General features: G+C 35.0%; 1 protein-coding gene across 6 annotated transcripts in view; it reads left to right on the forward strand.

Annotated features, from left to right (window-relative positions):
• COL24A1 (collagen type XXIV alpha 1 chain) overlaps positions 1 to 21622 on the forward strand; it is a 404239-nt gene that overhangs the window by 173881 nt on the left and 208736 nt on the right. For 5 of the 6 annotated variants that reach the window (XM_016921775.4, XM_063799997.1, XM_063799993.1 and 2 more), the window contains exons 22-25: positions 6953 to 7006; positions 8075 to 8119; positions 13271 to 13324; positions 17062 to 17106. In XM_016921775.4, the coding sequence (XP_016777264.1) occupies positions 6953 to 7006; positions 8075 to 8119; positions 13271 to 13324; positions 17062 to 17106 (198 nt within the window). The remainder of the gene's footprint in view (positions 1 to 6952; positions 7007 to 8074; positions 8120 to 13270; positions 13325 to 17061; positions 17107 to 21622) is intronic. The other variant, XM_063799991.1, reaches the window with a different exon arrangement.

A 21622-nucleotide genomic window follows, 5' to 3' on the forward strand; every position in this document is an offset into this window, starting at 1 on the left:
CGAGAAAATCATGTGCACTGTATTTGAAATACAGGGTTACCCTATTTGCAAACAATTTGGGTTCTTTCCAGAGCAATTTGGCACAGCAATAAAGAAGGCTTTTATTTTCTGTTCATTTTCTGCCAGTTCACTAAAAACCTCAAAGTAGGAATGGAAACTTGTGTTAATTATAGTTCTACTGATTGTGGATTTGTATGTGTGTGTATATTTGTATTAAGATACAAAACATACATCAGTAAGCCTTTTTGAGAACTACACAGTTTGGGAATCTGCTTTCAAGAATCCCGTAACATTAGCAAAACCAGATCTTTTGCTGCTTACTGCAGAAGGTAAGAGTAGCAAATAAATATTCTCTATTCTCCAGTAAACAGAGGAATAATTTATTTATTGCTATAAAGGTTTGTGTTTTTACTTTGGCTATGGAATTAGGGATGCTAAAAGAGGCTGTTATTGTCTTTTGCATAGCAGACCTGATAAGTTTTTATAGAAAGCTTACTATTTGTGGGATTATGTTGTGTAATATATGGAAATAGTTCTTGCACTGAATTATTACAGTATGTCATGTATTTATCTGTAGAGAGGTAAGCTAACTTGGTAAGAGGAAGATGTATAACTCTACACAGTTTTCTAAGATTACTTTGACCCAGTCCTGAAGATTTACATTCTATATACTATACCAAGATTTTATACACAGATTTCTTGTATAAGACATTTATTCTCCAGGTAACATTTAGTCAGCTAAGAAATATTTATTGAGTTTGTACAATGGGCAGGGTACTGTGTTTAAGCAGTGACTCAAAAACAAAATTAAAACATGGTCTTCTTTTTGTTAGGAACTTGTAATTCTCTGGAAACATGAGCCCTTCATAAGTGAAAAGGTAAAAAGCACAATAACTGGGCAACATATGATAAGTGAGTAGGAGGGAGTTCAGAGGAGAGGATAATCTGTATGGTCATTTTTCTGAGAAAATAGAGAATTTGGGATTTTAGTCAGATTGGTTGGATCAGGCCAAGTGGAGCCGAGGGATGAGAGATACAAAATGAACACTGGAATGGAGAGCAGAAGTAAACCTACCTGACTTAAAAAAAAAAAAAAAAAAAAAAAGGTAGAAAGCAGATTGTGACAGATCTTAAATAGAAAATTAAAGGGTTTAAATAAGAACAAGCATATAACATGAAATACACCCCCTTAGTAAATTTGTTTTACTAATTTGTTTACAGTATTGTAACAAAATGTGTGCACACTGTTGTACAACAGATCTGTAGACATTTTTCATTTTACATGACTGAAATTCTATACTTATTGAACAGCAGCTTCTCATTGCCCTCCTCCCCACAGCCCCTGGCAATTAGCATCCTATATTTTGCTTCTATGAGTTTAGCTACTTTACATACCGCCTATAGGTGGAATTATGCATTTGTTCTTTTATGACTGGCGTATTTGACTTATTTCACATAATGTCGTCAAGGTTCATCCATCTGGTAACATGACAGGATTTCCTTCCTTTTATGGCCGAATAATATTCCATTGTTTGTATATACCACATTTTCTTTACTCATTCATCTGTCAATGAACATTTGGGTTGTTGACACCTCTTGGCTATTGTGAATGAAGCTGCAATGAACATAGCAGTGCAAATATCCTGTTTATATCAACAAGATATAAATATCCAGTTTTTATCCTGTTAACATTGATGTAAACAGGATACTTGCATTCCTGCGAGATCCTGTTTTCAGTTGCTTTGATGAATACTCCAAAGTCCTTTCTCCAATTTTTAGCCCAGTAATTTGGTTTTTGCTATTGAGTTATAGGAGTGTTTTACAGATTTTGAATATTAACCCCATATCAGATACATGATTTGAAAATATTGCTTTCCATTACGTAGGTTGACTTTTCACTCTGTTGTTTTTTTCTCTAACTGTTCAGAAGCTTTTTAGTTTAATTAAGTCCCATCTATTTATTTTTCTTTTTCTTACATTTGCTTTTGGGTTCTTGGTCATGACTTCGTTGCCTAAGCCAGTGTCTAGAAGATTTTTTTCCAGTGTTATCTTCTAGAATATTATGGTTTCAGGTCTTAGGTTCAAGTCTTTGATCCATCTTGAGGTGATTTTTTGTGTAAGATGAGAAATGAGGATCCAGCTTTATTCTTTCACATGTGGCTTGCAGTTATCCCAGCATCATTTGTTGAATAGGGTGTCCTTTCTTTCCCCACTTTATGTTTTTGTTTGCTTTGTTGAAGATTAGTTAGCTGTAAATATTTGGCTTTATTTCTGGGTTCTCTTGTCTGGCCCATTGGTCTACATGCCTAATTTTATACCAGTATCATGCTATTTTGGTAACTGTAGCCTAGTTTGGAGTCAGGTAATGCGATGCTCCAGATTTGTTCTTTTTGCTTAGTCTTGCTTTGGCTATTCAGGGTCTTTTTTGGTTCCAAAGGAATTTTAGTATTGTGTTTTCTAGTTCTATGAAGAATGATGATGGTATTTTGGTGGGAATGGCATTGAATTTGTAGATTGCTTTTGGCAGTATGGTCATTTTCACAATGTTTATTCTGCCCATTCATGAGCATGGGATATGTTTCCATTTGCTTATGTCGTCTATGATTTCTTTCAGCAGTGTTTTGTAGTTTTTCTTGTAGAGGTCTTTTACCTTCTTGGTTAGGTATATTTCTTTGTTTTTTGAGACGGAGTCTTGGAGTCTCACTCTGTCACCCAGGCTGGAGTGCAGTGGCGCGATCTTGGCTCACTGCAAGCTCTGCCTTCTGGGTTCATGCCATTCTCCTGCCTTAGCCTCTCAAGTAGCTGGGACTACAGGTGCCCACCACCACGCCTGGCTAATTTTTTTGTATTTTTAGTAGAGACGGGGTTTCACCTTGTTAGCCAGGATGGTCTCGATCTCCTGGCCTTGTGATCCGCCTGCCTTGGCCTCCCAAAGTGCTGGGATTACAGGCATGAGCCACCGCGCCCGGCCTTGGTTAGGTATACTTCTAAGTATTTTATTTTATTTTTTTGTAGCTATTGTAAAAGGGGTTGAGTTCTTGATTTTTATTCTCAGCTTGCTCGTTGTTGGTGTATAGCAGTGCTAATGATTTGTCTACATTGATTTTGTGTCCTGAAACTTTACTGAATCTATTTATCAGAGCTAGGAGTTGTTTGGATGAGACTTTAGGGTTTTATAGGTATACAATCATATCATCAGCAAACAGCAATGGTTTGACTTCCTCTTTACCGATTTAAATGTCCTTTATTTCTTTCTCTTGTCTGATTGCTCTGGCTAGGACTACCAGTACAATGTTGAATAGCAGTGGTGAAAGTCGGCATCCTTGTCTTGTTCCAATTCTCAGCAGGAATGCTTTTAACTTTTCCCCATTCACCATAATGTTCACTGTGGGTTTGTCATAGATGGCTTTTATTACCTTGAGGTATGTTTCTTCTATGCCAGTTTTGCTGAGGGTTTTAATCGTAAACTGATGCTGAATTTTCTCAAATGCTTTTTCTGCAACTATTGAAATGATCATATGATTTTTGTTTTTAATGATGTTTATGTGATGTATCACATTTATTGACTTGCATATGTTAAACCATCCCTGCATTTCTGGTATGAAACCCACTTGATCATTGTGTATTATCTTTTTGATAAGCTGTTAGATTTGGTTAGCTAGTATTTTGTTGAGGATTTTTGTATCTATATTCATCAGGGATATTGTTCTGTAGTTTCTCTTTTTTGTTATGTCCTTTCCTGGTTTTGGTATTAAGGTGATACTGGCTTTATAGAATGATTTAGGGAGGATCCCCTCTTTCTCTGTCTTTTGGAATAGTGTCAATAGGATTGGTACCAATTCTTCTTTGAATGTCTGATAGAATTCAGCTGTGAATCTCTCTGGTCCTGGACTTTTTTTTTTGTTGGCAGTTTTTAAATTATCATTTCTATCTTTCTGTTTGTTATTAATCTGTTCAGAGTTTCTGTTTCTTCCTGGTTTAATCTAGGAGGGTTGTATACTTCCAGAAATTTATACATCTCCTCAAGTTTTCTAGTTTGTGTGCATAAAGGTGTTCATAGTAGGCTGAATGATCTTTTGTATTTCTGTAGTATCAGTTGTAATATCTCCCATTTTGTTTCTATTGAACTTATTTGGATCTTCTCTCTACTTTTCTTTGTTAATCTCAGTAATTGCCTATCAATTTTATTTATCCTTCAAAGAACCAGCTTTTTGTTTCATTTATCTTTGTATTTTTTGTTTCAATTTAATTTATTTCTGCCCTGATCTTTATTATTTATTTTATATTCTGCTGGGTTTGGGTTTGATTTGTTCTTGTTTCTCTACTTCCTTGAGGTGTGACCTTAAATTGTCTATTTGTGCTCTTTCAGACTTTTTGATATAGGCATTTAATACTATGAACTTTCCTCTTGCTACTGCTTTTGCTGTATCCCAGTAGTTTTCATAGGTTGTGTCACTATTATCGTTCAGTTCAAATAAATTTTTAATTTCCATCTTGATTTCATTGTTGACCCAGAGATCATTCAGGAGCAGATGATTTAATTTTCATGTATTTGTATAGTTTTGAGGGTTCCTTTTGGAGTTAATTTCCAGTTTTATTCCACTGTGGTCTGAGAGGGTACTTGATATAATTTCTATTTTCTTAAATTTATTGAGACTTGTTTTGTAATCTCTCATGTGATCTATCTTGGAGAATGTTCTATACCCTGATGAAAAGAATGTCTATTCTGCAGTTGTTGGGTAGAATGTTCTGTAAACATCTTTTAAGTTCATTTGTTCTAGGGCATAGATGAAGTTCACTTTCTTTGTTGACTTTCTGTCTTGACGACCTGCCTAGTGCTGTCAGTAGAGTATCAACGTCCCCCACTATTATCGTGTCGCCATCTATCTCATTCCTGTGGGGGAGGGGATGTGGTTCTTGGGCCAATGGGGTTATGTTCCAGAGGGCATTTTGTTCCATAATACCCTCTGTCATCAGAGAAGTAGGGGAAAGCCGGTAGCATTAGGTCTTACCCAGCTCCCATGTAGAGGTCGGTTTTGCCCCTGACAATGTGCCCCACTAACAGCACTGAGTTTGTCTCCAGGTAGCCTGTGCTCAGCATTCAGACCTTGCCCCAGGCTATAAGCTTCCCTGCTGAGAAAGCAAGCAAGGCTTTCAGGCCTCGCCCCTCCCTGCCTTCAAATACTGTTGGCCTTGGCTCCTGTGCTACTCTCTGCAACAGTTCCGTTTCACCCTCAGATTCTGCTCTAGAGAGTTTGCATTCAGTCAAAATTATTAAAAAGTTCAGTTGGAATCTTTTTTCAGCCTGTGACCCCTCCCAGATTCTGCCGGCTGCCTTCCCTGAGGGCCCTAGTGAGATATAGTCAGGGATGGCTTCAGGAATTCAATCACAACTGAATTCAGGACTCTAAACAATTTCAGAAGAGCCCAGTCACTCCAACTCTCTCCATTTGGTAATTCATTGATTTCATTCTCAGGCTGTCCCCTGGATGGTTTCCCACTGTTCAGTTTTACCTCATTCTTAATGCTATTCCCAGCAGTGCCACTGAAGTTTGAAATGTGCTTCAGTTGGGCTGAATTGGGTCCCTTACTCATTCCTAGACCAGTCATTTTTTCTGGGGATGTACAATATACTGACTGACTTAGATGTCTGTCACATGTTCACAGTTACAGTCGAAGGTGGAGTCACCTCCCCTCAAACAACATGCACTAAGAGTGAAGAGAGTTTTTCCTTAAGGAAAATTAGGATGCTTTTGCCTGAAAAAGGATTAACATACATTGGACTGGCATAAGACACAATGTGCCCATTTCCGTAATCTAATCCATATCTTACTTTTAAAAATAAGAAAGCTTCATTAAAAAGTTAGGTTATTGTCTAAAGTAATACAGTTTCTTGAATGGTGCTGTTTATGTAATAAGCTTACAATACTATATTATAGACTTTTAAACTGACAGAGTTTTTTTTATTGTGTTAAAGTATAGAAAGTATAGAGCAAAATATAACATGAAGGAAAGATTCCCATGTAGTTTGTCACTCTGTTGCATTTCAGAACAAGATAAAAGTGACCTGAGTAGATTTGCTCTTTGGTATAGTTATTTAAAAATTATGTCAGTACAGTTAAAAATTAGATAAAACTTCTTAATGGTTATAAAATGACTAAAAGCAATCATTCAAACTATAATTCTAAAAAGAGACTTAGAACTTTGCTGGCATCTTGAATAATTAGGAGAACAGAACTTATTAAGAAAATGTTGCCATGTTGAATAGATGTTGTATAGTGTTTTCTGATTTAAGACTTTTTAAAAATAATTAACTTTGAAAGTTTTCATTCAGAGAGCAATTGATTTTTAACAACATGTATTTTGTTTAACAAAATACTTTTTTAGTCTTGAAATTTCTATTCAAATTCACACTCACTTTCTTCTGCAAATTCCTCTTCTCTTTTTATCATCTTGTATCAAAAAGGGAAATAAGTTGAAGAATATTCTTCAACTAATGAGTAATGAAGAACTAATGCATTCTTCAGCTAACAAATACTGAGTTCCAGACTCTGCAGATCTCTTAATAGATATTAAAACACTGTTTGTTTCCTCCATCTGTTTTCAGACTTTGTGAACACTCTATTCGGTTTACTGTACTCTTATCAGTTTAACATTTGGACCCATTGCTTCCGTTTTAGAAATACTTTTTCTGAAAAGGTGTCTGGAGGTTGAAGAATAAAATACTGAGCAGATTATTTGAATATCAACTTACTGTTTAAAAATAAGTTTATCCTATGTTTTTAGATGCCCAGTAGTTTTCTGTTTGCCCATACTGCAACCCATTTTGAGGACTTCTTAATGGGAAATGAATGGTTTCAAAGAGTATTGTCCATCTCCACATTAATGCTGATTTATCAAAATGTCAGTTGATCTAAAATTTCTATTGTGTGCATTTATATTGCTTTTATAGGGACTCCTTGGAAATAGAGGACCTCCTGGACCTCCTGGTCTCAAAGGAACTCAGGTATGGAAGAAGTGATATCCAGTCAGCTTCAGCAAGGTTTTTAGTTAAAATTTTCCCTTTTTATTTATTGTGGGCCTTCAGTTTTTGCTTAAACACCATCAGATTTCCAGTTACCATTTTATTTATATATTTAGACAGAGTCTTGGTCTCTTGCCCAGGATGGAGTGCAGTGGTGCTATCTTGGCTCACTGCAGCCTCGACCTCCTGGGCTCCAGCAATCCTCCTACCTCAGCCTCCCAAGTAGCTGGGACTACAGGTGCACCACCATGCCTGGCTAATTTTTGTATTTTTTGTAAAGACACAGTTTTGCTATGTTACCCAGGCTGGCCGAACTTCTGGCCTCAAGCAGTCCTCCCACCTAAACATCCCAGAGTGCTGGGATTACAGGTATAAGCCACTGCGCCCAGCCTTCAAGTTAACACTTTATTTTGCCAGTTATGGAATAGAATTAAGAATCATTTTACAGTGTTCTGAATTCATTAAATGATTTATGTTAGTGGTCTCCAATGGAATGTCTGAAGAATCTGAACCCAGAATCTCACTCATATATGCTAGAATTTATATTTACTATTTGTGACTACTTAATATTTTTGAACCAATAAATTATATTTTAATTGAATTGTGAATTGAGCAAAATATTTACCAAATAAATAACATATACTATATGATTCTAGGGAGGTCTGTATGTATTATTCAGAAAACATCAACTATTTTTTAAAGGTAAATCAGTATATTTAGTAAATATGTCTATAAATGGAGTAAAAACACTTACTGCCTTTTTTTCTTTTAGAGAATTATGAATAAAAGCTTTTAATTTTTTTCTATGTTCATCTTCAGTCTCTATCCACCCATATAGTTTTTGGTCCCTACACGAATGCACCAGGTTCACACAAAAAAACTAAAGTGTTGTGGGGTGATGGAGTTCAAAGTACAAGAAAATAACAGCATTATTTTCATCACATCTCAGAATGAGCTTCACATTTTAGAATAAATAGAGAAAATAAGAGTTTACATTTTTAAATACTCATTTTAGGCCATAATATGTTCTGATTTTTTTTTTTTTTTAAGGGAGAAGAAGGACCAATTGGACCCTTTGGGGAACTGGGGCCAAGAGTAGGTATCATATAAATAATTTTCCATAAGTGCTTTTCTTGAAAATAGCTGTTCTATAAATGTTTTTAACATCATAACATTTTACATTATAGTAAAGGACAAAAATGAAAACAAATTAAAGTCATAAAATGCCCCAAAATAAAATAGGCCAATAACTGGAAGTCCCAAATATATTTTGAATGATGTTATGCCTACTACATAGTTACTTGTTATTTCAGTGGTCTGTAGACTTAGTAATTTGTGCAAATTATTTATAAATTTCTCAAAATGTAATAGGAAGCTAAATACTTTAGCCATTTTAGTAATATTCTGAGATTTCCTGTTTTCTAAATGTGTTAGTAAAATTATGGAAGGCTAATAAGATGTATTTTCTGCCAATTTTTTCATCAGATAATACCATGGGTAATATGTTAATTATTTGTTTTCAAGTTCTAGAAATGAATTATTTAAACATTTTTGGTATACATGATCAAAGTTTACCTTATGAAATAATTAAGGTATATGTGTTACATTTATTTTAAGAGGCATTAGACTCACATGAAATACATCTCATTTCTTTTCTTGACAACATCATAAAGTACTGGTTCTTCCTTTTTTTTTTTTTTTTGAGACAGAGTCTCACTCTGTCATCCAGGCTGGAGTGCAGTGGCGTGATCTTGACTCACTGCAACCTCCACCTCCTGGGTTCAAGCAATTCTCCTGCCTCAGCCTCCCGAGTAGCTAGAATTACAGGCATGTGCCACCATGCCCTGCTAATTTTTGTATTTTTAGTAGAGATGGGGTTTTACCATGTTGATCAGGCTGGTCTTGAACTCCTGGCCTCAGGTGATCCACCCACCTCGGCCTCCCAAAGTGCTGGAATTACAGGAGTGAGCCACCATGCCTGGCCAAAGTACTGGTTCTTAAAATGCTTTTACGTTTAAAAAGACTGTGATTATTTCTTTCACATTTTTACCTTACTAGCACATATATTGCTACTATCCCATTGGGGGAAAAAAAGAGTTTTCATTTTATTTTTCGTGAGAATTATTTAACAGAAAAACTGGTATTTGAGCCCAATAAAATTGATCTTATTTAAAATTTACTTCCTTCGAAAACAGGAGAACCATATTCAACTCTGGTCTACACAGTCTTAATATTAATTATTATTGTTGTTGCTATTTGTTGAATATCAATTTGGGACCTAGTATTGCTATAAGTATATGAATCATCTTTAATCCTGAAAACAACTTTGCAAGATATCGTTCCTATTTTTAGATGTGAAAATAAGATTTTAGTATTAGATGTTCAAGTATAACACTCTCAAAATCAATACAATATGATAGAATTTAAGTAGGACAAGAAGTTATGATTCTGTTACTGATATTCTGAAATGCTTGATTTCAAAGACTTTGAAAATGTGCTGATACCAGATTCCAGTGAGATTCTTTCCATAATGTAAATATGTATAACTCTATCTTAATATACTACACAGTGCTTGAAAGAGTATTATTAAAGATGAAAGGAATGACTCATTAAGGCTCTTACCAACCAGTGGAAATAAAAATAGAATTGGTTTTATAAATATCATGGAAAAAATCTAATAATTCAGGTTCTTAACTATATTTCTTGTTCTGTATATCTAAATTAAGTAGAGAACAATTGATATTTAATAATAATAGGATGGTTTTCAGTTCTTTGCTTTGCTTTCTGCTTGTTAGGAAATGATTCGATAATTTAGAGCAGTCAAAAGCAAAAATTAGAATGTTTTGACTAGAAGTCTTAAATATAGTTGTAAGTGGCTAAAGCTTTTATGTGTAGTAAAAACAGAATGGGAGCCAGAGAGTTGTTCTGTTTCACTTTAAGAAGAAAAAATATAAGAGCATGTCTTAATTGACAACAGCAATAAAATCCAATATAGCAGGGGTCCCCAACCCCCAGGCCATGGACTGGGAGTGAGCGTTACCACTTGTATTAGTCAAGGTTCTCTAGAGGGACAGAACTAATAGGATATATATAAAGGGGAGTTTATTAAGTATTAACTTACATGATCACAAGTTCCCACAATAGGCTGTCTGCAAGCTGAGGAGCAAGGAGAACCAGTCTAAGTCCCAAAACTAAAGAATTTGGAGTCCAGTGATCGAAGGCAGAGAAACATCCAGCATGGGAGAAAGATGTAGGCCAGGAGGCTAGGCCTGTCTCTCCTTTTCACATGTTTCTGCCTGCTTTATATTCACTGGCAGCTTATTAGATTGTGCCCACCAGATTAAGAGTGGATCTGCCTTCCCCAGCCCACTGACTCAAATGTTAATCTCCTTTGGCAACACTCTCACAGACACACCCAGGATCAATACTTTGTATCCTTCAATCCAATCAAGTTGACACTAAGTATTGACCATCTAACTGCCTGAGCTTCACCTCCTGTCAGATGAGCAGCAGCATTAGATTCTCATAGGAGCGCAAACCCTATTGTGAACTGTGCAAGCAAGGGATCTAGGTTGCGTGATCTTTATGAGAATCTAATGCCTGATGATCTTCTGAGGTGGACCAGTTTCATCCTGAAACCATACCCTGCTACCTCGTCTGTGGACTTGCTCTCCCCCAGTGATCTTATCCTCTATTCTTTTCAGCTACTCACTGCTACAGTCATACCCTTTACTTTGTCATTACCAGTGATAGCAACCTCTCATTTTCAATTTTGAACTTCTCATTCCCCAACCACCATCTTTCTTTCTAATACATTCTCTCTTATTATCCAATCTAATAGCCCCAATAGGAATGTCAGTGCATTGATTCTGCTGCTTTTCCATTGTGTCTTGTCTCCTTTATGATCCCAAATTCCTCATCCTGCTTAAAACATTATAATTATTCCTTTGATTACATTCTGAATTCTATCTTCAAGCCTATTTATTCTTTTGCTTTTCTAAATTATTACTTTATACTTTCTGTTTCTTCAAACTCCGTTCAGTTATCTCTCATCCTTATTCTTAGCCTTTGCCTTGCATCCTACTTCCCTGAGAAGATTGAAGTAACCAGAAGAGAACTTACAGTTTTCTGACATTGCATCTACCCACCTTCTTTTATCTATACTCTGCTTTCTTTCCTGTTGTTGTGGATGAACAGGCCATTTTTCAAGCTAAGGAAAACTTCCACTTGTTTATTACATACCCTGTCCTTTTGACTACTCAAGATAACTGGTCCAACAATTCCCTCTGTCTCTCCTACATATTCTTTTCTCTATACAGAATCATTCCTATCAGCATATAAAGCTGCTGTTATTCTTCTAGCTTAAAAACAAAAACAAAACTTTTTTGGTGTCAGTTTCCCTCCCAGGTGTTACCCTATTTTTTCTTTCCCTTTTCAGTAAAATTCCTCAAAAGTGTTGTCTATACATGCTCTTTCAGTTTTTCTCTTCCCTCTATCTGCTTAAACCACATTTGTTCCCACCACTACAATACAAATGATCTGATAAATACGATCAGTGGTTTCTGTATTGCTGGATCCAATTATCATTTCTCAATCCTCAAAGTCCTCTTATTACTCAATATTTCTATTTTTCAGAATTTGACAAGATCACTCTCTCCTCCTAGAAACAATTTATTTACTTCCATGATTTTCCTCCTCACTTTCTGGCATCAAATTAAATATTTTTCTAATTTCTTCAAATTCTAAGTTTTGGAGTACCCCAAAGGTTGGCCTGTGGATTTCTCATTTCTATCTATACTCACTGGCTAAATGAGGTCATCCAGCCTAAGACTTTAAATACCATCAAAATGAAAATGCTGGTGGTTTCTAAGATTATTTCTTCCTGTCAGATCTTTCTACTGATTAGAAAGAATTTAACTGATCCAGTTAAATTCTGGACTTGTATAAATAACTACCACAAGATCTCTCCATTTAGATGTCTAACAAGCATATCAAACTAACATGTCCAAAACTTAGCTTCTTATTTACCCTCCAAACCTGTTTTCAGTCTTCTTCATTTCATTTGGTCTGCTACTCTTACATTAAAAACCTGAGATTCATTTTTGAGTCTTCTCTTTCTCCCACGTTTCACACATGACCCGCCAGCAGTTCCTGGAAGCTCTACCTTCACATTATATCCAGAATCTTACCACTCTGCTACCACCCTGATTCACACCCCCATCATCTCTCACTTGGATTATTGTACTAGACGCTTATTTGGACTCTCTTCTTCTACCCTGGAATCAAAGTGATCCTGTTAAAACTTAGATCTTATCAGTTTTCTCCTTAAAGTTGTCTGAGGCTTCCTATCTCACTCAGTTAAAAGTCAAAGTCCTAACTGCAACCTGCAAGGCCCTACATGACCTGACTTCTCATCCCCCATTTCCTTTGACCTCATCACTTTACTGGTCTTCTCTCAATTCTTCAGCTTCTCCTGGTTCCTCCAACATACTACACACATTTTAGCTGTAGTGCCTGTGCACAGGCCCTTTTCCTCTGCCTGGAACACTTTTCCTTCAGATATCCATTTAACTTGTCCCTTTCTTTAGGTCTTTACTCAAATGCCACCAAACTGCCAACTCCCCCAGGAAATGGCCCTCTCTGGGGAAGTTGGTTGAGGGTCAAGGGTCACACTCTTCACAGAATCCTGGGATCTCTCTTCTCTCCCTAGTCCTGAGGAAATAGCTTCTCTCTCTCTCTCTCTCTCATTGTCATCAAAGACAAGTCACTTCTTACCTTCAGACTCTCTGAAAACTAAAGTAAGAATACAAGTAATCTGCAAAGAACTTTTCGGTGAGGGCTTCTTTCCTGGAATCTTACGAACACTTTCAATAAAACTCCCACAACAGTTTATATATCCCTTCCCTGCTTGATTTGTTACCTTACATATTACCACTGCCTAACATACTATATATTTTACTTATTTTTTAAAACGTTGTTATTCTCACTAAAATACAAGCTCTATGAGGGCAGGTATGTTCAGTGCAGTCCTCGATCCTCTGCATCTAGAACCATTCATGGCACATAGTAGACAGTTGGATATTTGTAGAATGAATGGCGAATGCGTATGATGAAATACATTTATCAAATAATTTTAAAGTATTTAAATTTATAAGAATGGTCTAAATTTCATATATCTTAGGAAACTTTCAAAAATGAGAATGACTAAACATATATACTTTCTTCTTTTATTCTGTTCTCTTCTAGGGAAAACCAGGTCAAAAGGGGTATGCAGGTGAACCAGGACCAGAAGGCTTAAAGGTAAAGCAACTGACTTTATTATCAGTTTTAAAATATAATTTTCAGAAAGATAAAATTATGACTTTCAAACAAATGTGAAATGAACACATCAACTTAAAAAGAACCAGTGAGATGTTAAAACTGTTACAAAGAGCAACTGATAATCTATATCTTTATATCTGTATCTATTTATATGCAGGTTGAGTATCCCCTATCTGAAATGCATGGGACCAGAAGTGTTTCAGAGTTCCGATTTTTTTGGAGTTTTAAATATTTGCATTATACATGCTTACAAGTTAAGAATCCCAAATCCAAAAATCTGAAATTCAAAATGCTCCAATGAGCATTTCCTTTCAGTGTCATGCTGATACTCAAAAAGTTTCAGATTTTGGAACATTTATGATTTCAGATCTTCAGATTTCGGATGCTCAATCTGTGTATCTGTGATTATGTCTGTATCTGTATCTATATCTATGTATGTGATTTAATAAAGAAATGTTAGGATAAGATTTGTGTGTTACATACAGGGCAATAAACCATAACTGCTGGGGTTTTCAATTCTACTGGGTAGAAATGTGCAAGTTTCTATAACATTACTAAGTCTGGATCTTTTAATCACTAGTAAACAGTGAGTCTAAGTAATATTCACTAGATAATCACTGGGTAACCTTCATCACTTTATGATATTAAAAAGATATATCTCTCACTATTTACTTTATTTCCAAGGTCTTGGATAATTTTTATAACACCAACAAATATAAAGTAATGCAATGGTTTATTACATACAGAATTGAGACCTGAAAGAAACTAGCTTATAAGAATTGGTAAGTTTTGCAAATTTAAAATTTAACTATGAATTGACATAGTCACAGCATTATTACTACGTTTCCTAAAGCTATTTTTTTGTATTAAATGTATCATTTTTATGATGCTGGAACCTAACGAAAAGCTAAACAACACTTTTCAAGCTTGATAAAGAAATATGAGCTGAAGTATGTTTTAATATATCAGTATGTATGAGGCTAAAGTTATCCTGGGGCAGACAGAATATGTGTACCTGACTCTTTCTCAAGTTACATATAAAAGTCCTCTGAAAAATAGGATTGTAGTATTTACAAACAAAAGGCTTAATCAATTCTCCTTTACTGGGATTAACAATTCTCCTTTACTAGACTGCCAAATAGCGCTAGGAAATCCAACTGTGAGCTACCATCCAGTGAAACTGGCAAGAAACGGAATCTCATTTATGTATATACTTTCTCCCCCTAGAATCACACCAAAATCTAGGTGGCTTCTGTGTTACCTAGTAAACACAGGAAATTTTGTAATGTTCATTCCTCCCTAGCTGTCACTGAAATTTGCGTTTCAATACATCATGTAGCTATTAACTGGGACCTGGCACTGCCTGGGGGAGTTGGTTAAGGGACACACTCTTCATGGAACCCTAGATCTGTGTTTTCTTTCTAGGCCTGGGGAAATAGCTTCTCTCTCTCTCTCTTTCATTGTCGTCAAAGACAAGTAACTTCTTACCTTCAGATTCTGAAAACTAAAGTAAGAATGCAAGTAATCTGCAAACAACTTTTGCTTTTTGACTATTAACACAAACCTCCCTTAAAACTAAGTAGCACAAAGGGTTCATCTTTTTTGGAATTTAAGAAGGGTAACTTATGGGTAAGGAGGGAAAAATACTAGAAAACCAATAATTCATATATTATTCTTCCATAAATTTTCCATAAATGCTGTCTAATGAACTGCCTGTTAAAATTAGTTATTAAAACCTACTGCTGTGCTTCATTCTTTACTATTTATCTAAATACATACAGAAACTGAAAAGAAAATTTGTGTAGACTTTGAAAGTTTATTTCAGTGATCACTCATGATGAATATTAGGTTTCAGTGCTTAAAATCACCACTATTCAATAGAAATGCAACATGAACCGCAAATATGAGCCACATTAGATAGTGAAAAGAAAGAAGTAAAATTAATTTAATAGTATATTTTATTTAACTCAAGATATCCAAATATTATATCCTTTCAACATGTAATCAATATTGAAATTATTAATGAGGTGTTTTCTATTCTTGTTTTGTAGAAAGTCTTTGAAGTCTGATGTATTTTTTATACTTATATCACATTTCAATTCAGACCAGCCTATTTCAAATATTCAGTAGCCACATGTCATTATTGGCTACAATATTTTTCAGTATCTTAACATCTTACTGTTCTACACTGGAATATAATTATTACTGTTTAGACAGTAATTGATTACTTTTAGACGTAACATATTTAATCTGTTTCTGTACACTAAATGTATATTGCTCTTAGAGTCAGTCTCTGTGGTACTTTGAACTTAATCTTTTACCTTTCGTTAATCTATACCTTTGCTGATGCCATTCCTCACCACTAAAAATGCCGCTTTCTCATTACCAGTGTTAAGTATCACATATTTTTCAGGGCCCCACTTACAGTATCATAATCCAGTATTTGAAATCATTAATGTTTGGATTTTTGAAAAGTAATATGTTGCATATACTGTATTTTATTTACCACTACCAGAAGGGTGTGGGACAGCATACCGTAATTAGATATATTAATATTTCTGTAGTGAAATGTAAGGACGTTTAGATTAATTGGAATAAATCAAGACTATAAATGGCCTTATTCAGAACAAAATAAGCTTTACTGCCAAATCAATCCAAGTTAGGTCAAGTTTGCCACCAAATGAGTTGTGGAAAACTGAGTTTTCAGAGATTTATGGATTGCAAAATTTTGTTTCAGAGGTTATGAACATGCATTGCTTCTCCAGTGATGCCAGCTCTAGCTGCTCCAGTTCACAGGGTGCCTGCTCCTAAGACCTCCTTTAGTACTTAACCTGTGGCATGTATTCTGTTCTATTTGAGCAAATAGAACATCCCTGTGGGAAAGACTTTAATTTTATTCTTCTTAATATCTTTCACAGTGCTTACCACTCTGCCTTTTACAGAGTACACCTCAATAAAGATTTTATTTTTAAAAATTTTATTGATAAAAGTGATTAAAAGTCACGGATAGGAGAATATTTTTTAAGAAAATAGATTATTACCTGATATGGTTTGGATTTGTGTCCCTGCCCAACTCTCATGTCAAACTGGAGGAGGGACCTAGTGGGAAGCGATTGGCTCATTGGGGCTTATTTCCGCCTTGCTATTCTTGGGATAGCAAGTGAGTTCTCACGAGATCTGACAGTTTAAACGTGTGTGGCACTTCACCCTTTGCTCTCACTCTCTCCTGCTCCAACAAACATGTGAAGTTGTGCTTGCTTCCCCTTTACCTTCCACCATGATTGTAAGCTTCCTGAGGCCTCCCAGTCATGCTTGGTGTTAAACCGTGGAACTGTGAGTTAATTAAACCTCTTTTCTTCATAAATTACCCAGTCTCAGGTAGTTCTTTATAGCAGTGTGAGAACAGACTGATACATTACTATTTGAATGAAAATAGAGGGTAGGCCACATTTCATAGAAATACTATAACAGAGTTTTTAAAAATTTTTATTTTAAGTTCTGGGGTACATGTGCAGGATGTGTAGATTTGTTATATAGGTAAACGTGTGCCATGGTGGTTTGCTCCACTTATAACAAAGTTTTAAGTAACTGAAATTTCCTTTGCCTTTTTCTAGGTTATGACTAGATAATTACATTAAAAAGGAAAATTGAAACTGTCATGAATAATCTAGTTTGAAAAATAACTGTTTTTGCAACTTTATATTCTTTTTTGACAGGGAGAAGTAGGAGATCAAGGAAATATTGGAAAAATTGGTGAAACAGTAAGCTTATTTTATGCTCTTATTTTTTAATCAGCTGTAAGCATTTTTAGGAATCATATTAGCCATGATTACATTTGCTATAGTCAAGTTACTCGGAATCAGAATAATTCTTATCCACTACAAATTTAAACTTACTTGTGATGTTTCTGCTGGCAAATAAAACCTATTGTACAAAAGAGAAATGAGAGAAAACACAATTGATGACATTTTCATCCAATATAAAGTATATTTGTGACCTCAGAAACATTGTTTCTAATATTTGGTTTTTAATTTTATTCTGATAGCTTCAATCTAATTTGACCTTAACATTTTTCACTATTTTATTTATTTATTTATTTATTTATTTATTTATTTATTGAGATGGAGTCTTGGTCTGTCACCCAGGCTGGAGCGCAGTGGCATGATCTTGGCTCACTGCATCCTCTGCCTCCCGGGTTCAAGCGATTCTCCTGCCTCAGCCTCCTGGGATAGCTGGAATTACAGGTGTGTGCCACCACACCCAGCTAATTTTTGTATTTTTAGTAGAGATGGAGTTTCCCCATGTCAACCAGGCTAGTCTCGAACTCCTGACCTGAAGTAATCCACCCGCCTCAGCGTCCCAAAGTGCTGGGATTACAGGTGTGAGCCACTGCACTCAGCCATTTTTCATTATTAAAAAGCTTATTAAATTATACAATAATTTAATAGCTTGAAGATAGTTTTTCTTTAGGTTTGAAAAGTTGAGGTAAATTAAGAGATATTGAGCTGGAAAGTGTAATTGTGTTCCTCAAATAAAGTTTGAGTTGTTCAAATTAATATTATTGTGGAAGAACAGGCTTCATGTTGTATTTGAATCAGATTTGTTAGAAGTAATTTTATTCTTTACAATGAAGAAAGCCAGCCAAAATATTCTCTAACAAATGAACTTACATAACATACATAAAGTGGAAAATTAAATTAACACCAGGAAAGTGAATTCATTTACAGAGTGTGCTAAATTAATTGTCACAAAATAGATAATATTATTTCTTATGACTTAAAAAATTTTCTTCTATATGGTTGTTTTATAGGCTTAAATAATTAAACAATTATAAATCTTGGTCTTGTGACAAAACAACAAGACATTTCTGATGCCCATTTTTTGTTATTAATTGTTAATAAAAATAGGAAGAGTATCTGTGTAGTCTTAAAAGATAATTGCCATACCTAATTAATCCTGAGTCACTAGAAGGAGAACTTTTTGTTCTTGCTTTTTCTGGGAAAGTTTCAAGGAAGTATTTGTATGAATTAGGTTATTAAAGGCTTCTAGTCAAATATGATTGTAACATATTTCTCTAAGATTACTCAAATTCTGCCATTTCTGAGTGACAAATTGCTTAAGAAATATATATAAAGTTGGCATCCAAAGTTAAAATGCTAATGAAGAACATATTTTCTTAAAGTAATATCTTACATATTAAACTTTTAAGTGTTATTTACTTAATAGTTTTGGACTAATTCCACATAGTATAAGAACCCACTGCCAGTGCTTTCCAAAGAGGAAACAGACTATCTTGGCAGGTAGTAGATTTTTGTCACTGGAGGGAAAATAACATTTATTGAACATTTGCTATGTACTAGGTATAGTGCCAAGTGACATTTCATATTACGGTATTCCATTTAATTCTCAAACAGCTTTAAAAGATACATTTTGTTATTCTGGTTTTAAAATTAGGAATCTGGAGCACATTGAGTAACCAGTTCAAAGTTACATAGCTAATAAATTACTGAACTGAGATTTAAACCCAAAGCTCCAAACTCAAAATCCAAATCTCTGCATTATGCCATGCTTGGATATTTTAATATTAGTTCAATAGCTATCTCATATAAATGTTGTAGAGAGTCTTTAAGCATCTGATAAGTTATTAGACAAAAAGACCTTTCCAACTTTGAGATTCTATCTTTCTTGTTAAGGATGGCACATGAAGCCTTCTTTAAAAAATTACTGCCTATATCAAGTTTATTCAAATATATAAAATGTCTAAAGAATATTTTTATTTTTGGCTCTCAGTAATTCTGGCTTTCATTTTGTCTAATTTCAAAATCTTAGAAATATAGTTCATCTAATCCAGAGTTCTGTTGCCAAGAAAATTCTTGAGAGATAGGAGAAGATATGGTTGCACTTCATGACATCTATCTTGTAATTGTAGTGTAGTAGCTGATTTTTACTTTGTTCAATCTTTTTGTATAGTCATTAATTGCCCTTAACTGGCCTTCCTCCAGGTTTGTTTGTTTCTAGATTTATACCAGTTAGAATTCAATTTGTGATAGAGTGTGTGAAGCACAGCAGTCCCACCTATATTTCATGTCTACCTCTTGCAATTATTTATAGTATACAAAGACTTAATTTCCATAAATGTGCCCCAGATGAGTCTCTAATTTCAAAAGATGCCCTCTCATCTTCCGTATTCTAGCATTCAGATGTTTAGAAGTAAATCTAGAATTATCTAACCATAATTACCAGTCCTCTCTGTCTTAAACTTTCTAGGCTGAAAGTATTCGAAGAACTGTAAAGAAAAAAACATGTTCTTTTTCACTATTGGCCAAAAGACCAATATTAGGATCAGTGGATAGACATTATAAGGGAACAGCTTTTGGTTTAATGTAGGCAAGAATATTTTAATAGAATTTCTAACACTCAAATAGGTTCTTCCATAGAGTGATCCAACACCTTATTATTGGAATGTTTGATGTCTTTTTTCAATCATGTATTAGGCAGATATTTATTGATTATAGCAGGCACATTTTTAAACATATGGTCCCTACCTTCATGGAATTTACAGTCTATTGGAGGTTTGACAGATATTAAATAGTCACAGAAAGAAATATATAAACTGTGATACATTCTATAAAAAAAAGTACAAGGGACTATGACAAGGGTGCCAATTTTAGATCAATAGATGAGAGAAGGCTGTTTTGAGGAAATGACATATAAGTAGTAATCATAAAGAATGATATAAGTTAGCCAGGGAAGGGGTGGGGAAAAAACTTCCCTGGAATATGCAATATAACATAATTTCCATCTTTGCCACCTACCTTGCTATGGAAAAAATACTTAATGTTTCTAATTATTTGTTTTTTTTTTTTCAGCAGTAAAACAATGAAAATAACTAACTACCTTATAGATTTTCTTATGAGGATTAAAAGTGATAATGCACATAAAGCACTTATCACAATGCCAGTCATGTAGTAAAAACTTGATAAATGTTAGCTGTTGTGGTGGAGGTTATTGTTATATGTGATGGTAGCTCTTTTGAGGAACTGAAATAAAGTTGGTGTGGATAAGCTTTGATGAGCAAAGGGAGAAGGTATGTGAGATGATACTAGTGAAGGAGGCAGGAGCCAATCATTTAGGACCATGTTTATTACTTTGCACTTGAATGTAAGGTCAATGAACAATCGCTAAAGGTATGCTAAGTAAGCCAATGTTATGATTTAATTTGAGGTTTAAGATCACTCTTATTGCAATGGATTGGGAAGCATGGCTGTAAAGAGCAGAAGTAGAAGAGGATAACCAATGAGGATGCTTCTGTAGTAGTCTATATGAATGAGAAAGATGATTTAGACCAGTGGAGATAAAGAGAAGTGGATATATTTGGAAGATATTTGAGATAACAGATTGGAGGTAGGCTGCAAATCAGGGGAGGATCCTAGTCAGTCTCCAGTGTACAATTAGGCCTTTGATAACTAAACTATTTAGGATTTATCAGGAATATTCTGGAAGCACAAGGAAATGGCATATAGACTGTCTCAGGATAATTCCAATTCTAAGAATCCATGACTTCTCTCTAAGAATGTTGATGTTTCTAGTCTTCCTCTCACCTGCAAATTTGACTTCTTTTCTCTGGCCCTTTTATATTATTTATTTATTTATTTATTTATTTATTAAATTATACTTTAAGTTCTGGGATACATGTGCAAAATGCGCAGGTTTGTTACATAGGTATACATGTGCCATGGTGGTTTGCTGCACCCATCAACCCGTCATCTCGGTTTTAAACCCTGCATGCATTAGGTATTTGTCCTCATGCTCTCCCTCCCCTTGCACCCCATCCCCTGACAGGCCCTGGTGTGTGATGTTCCCCTCCTGGTGTCCATGTGTTCTCATTGTTCAACTCCCACTTATGTGTGAGAACATGCAGTGTTTGGTTTTCTGTTCCTCTGTTAGTTTGCTGAGAATGATGGTACGACATGAACTCATTCTTTTTTATGGCTGCATAGTATTCTGTGGTGTATATGCGTCACATTTTCTTTATCCAGTCTATCATTGATGGGCATTTGGGTTGCTTCTAAGTTTCTCTGGCCCTTTTCTAGTTTCATTATGTCTTTCTGATGTTGGAGCAAACAAAACTAAAGTATTTTAGAGGCAGTGACTTCACAGCTTTCTTCATGAGTAGGATAATGACTCCTATTATGTTTTCTTTACTGTTGATGATACTTAAATCAAGCAAGCCTTTTACCTATAACAGGAAACTGAGGATGTCTTTGGCAAATAATC

The sequence above is a fragment of the Pan troglodytes genome, chromosome 1 (genome assembly GCF_028858775.2).
Source record: "Pan troglodytes isolate AG18354 chromosome 1, NHGRI_mPanTro3-v2.0_pri, whole genome shotgun sequence".
NCBI lineage: Eukaryota > Metazoa > Chordata > Mammalia > Primates > Hominidae > Pan > Pan troglodytes.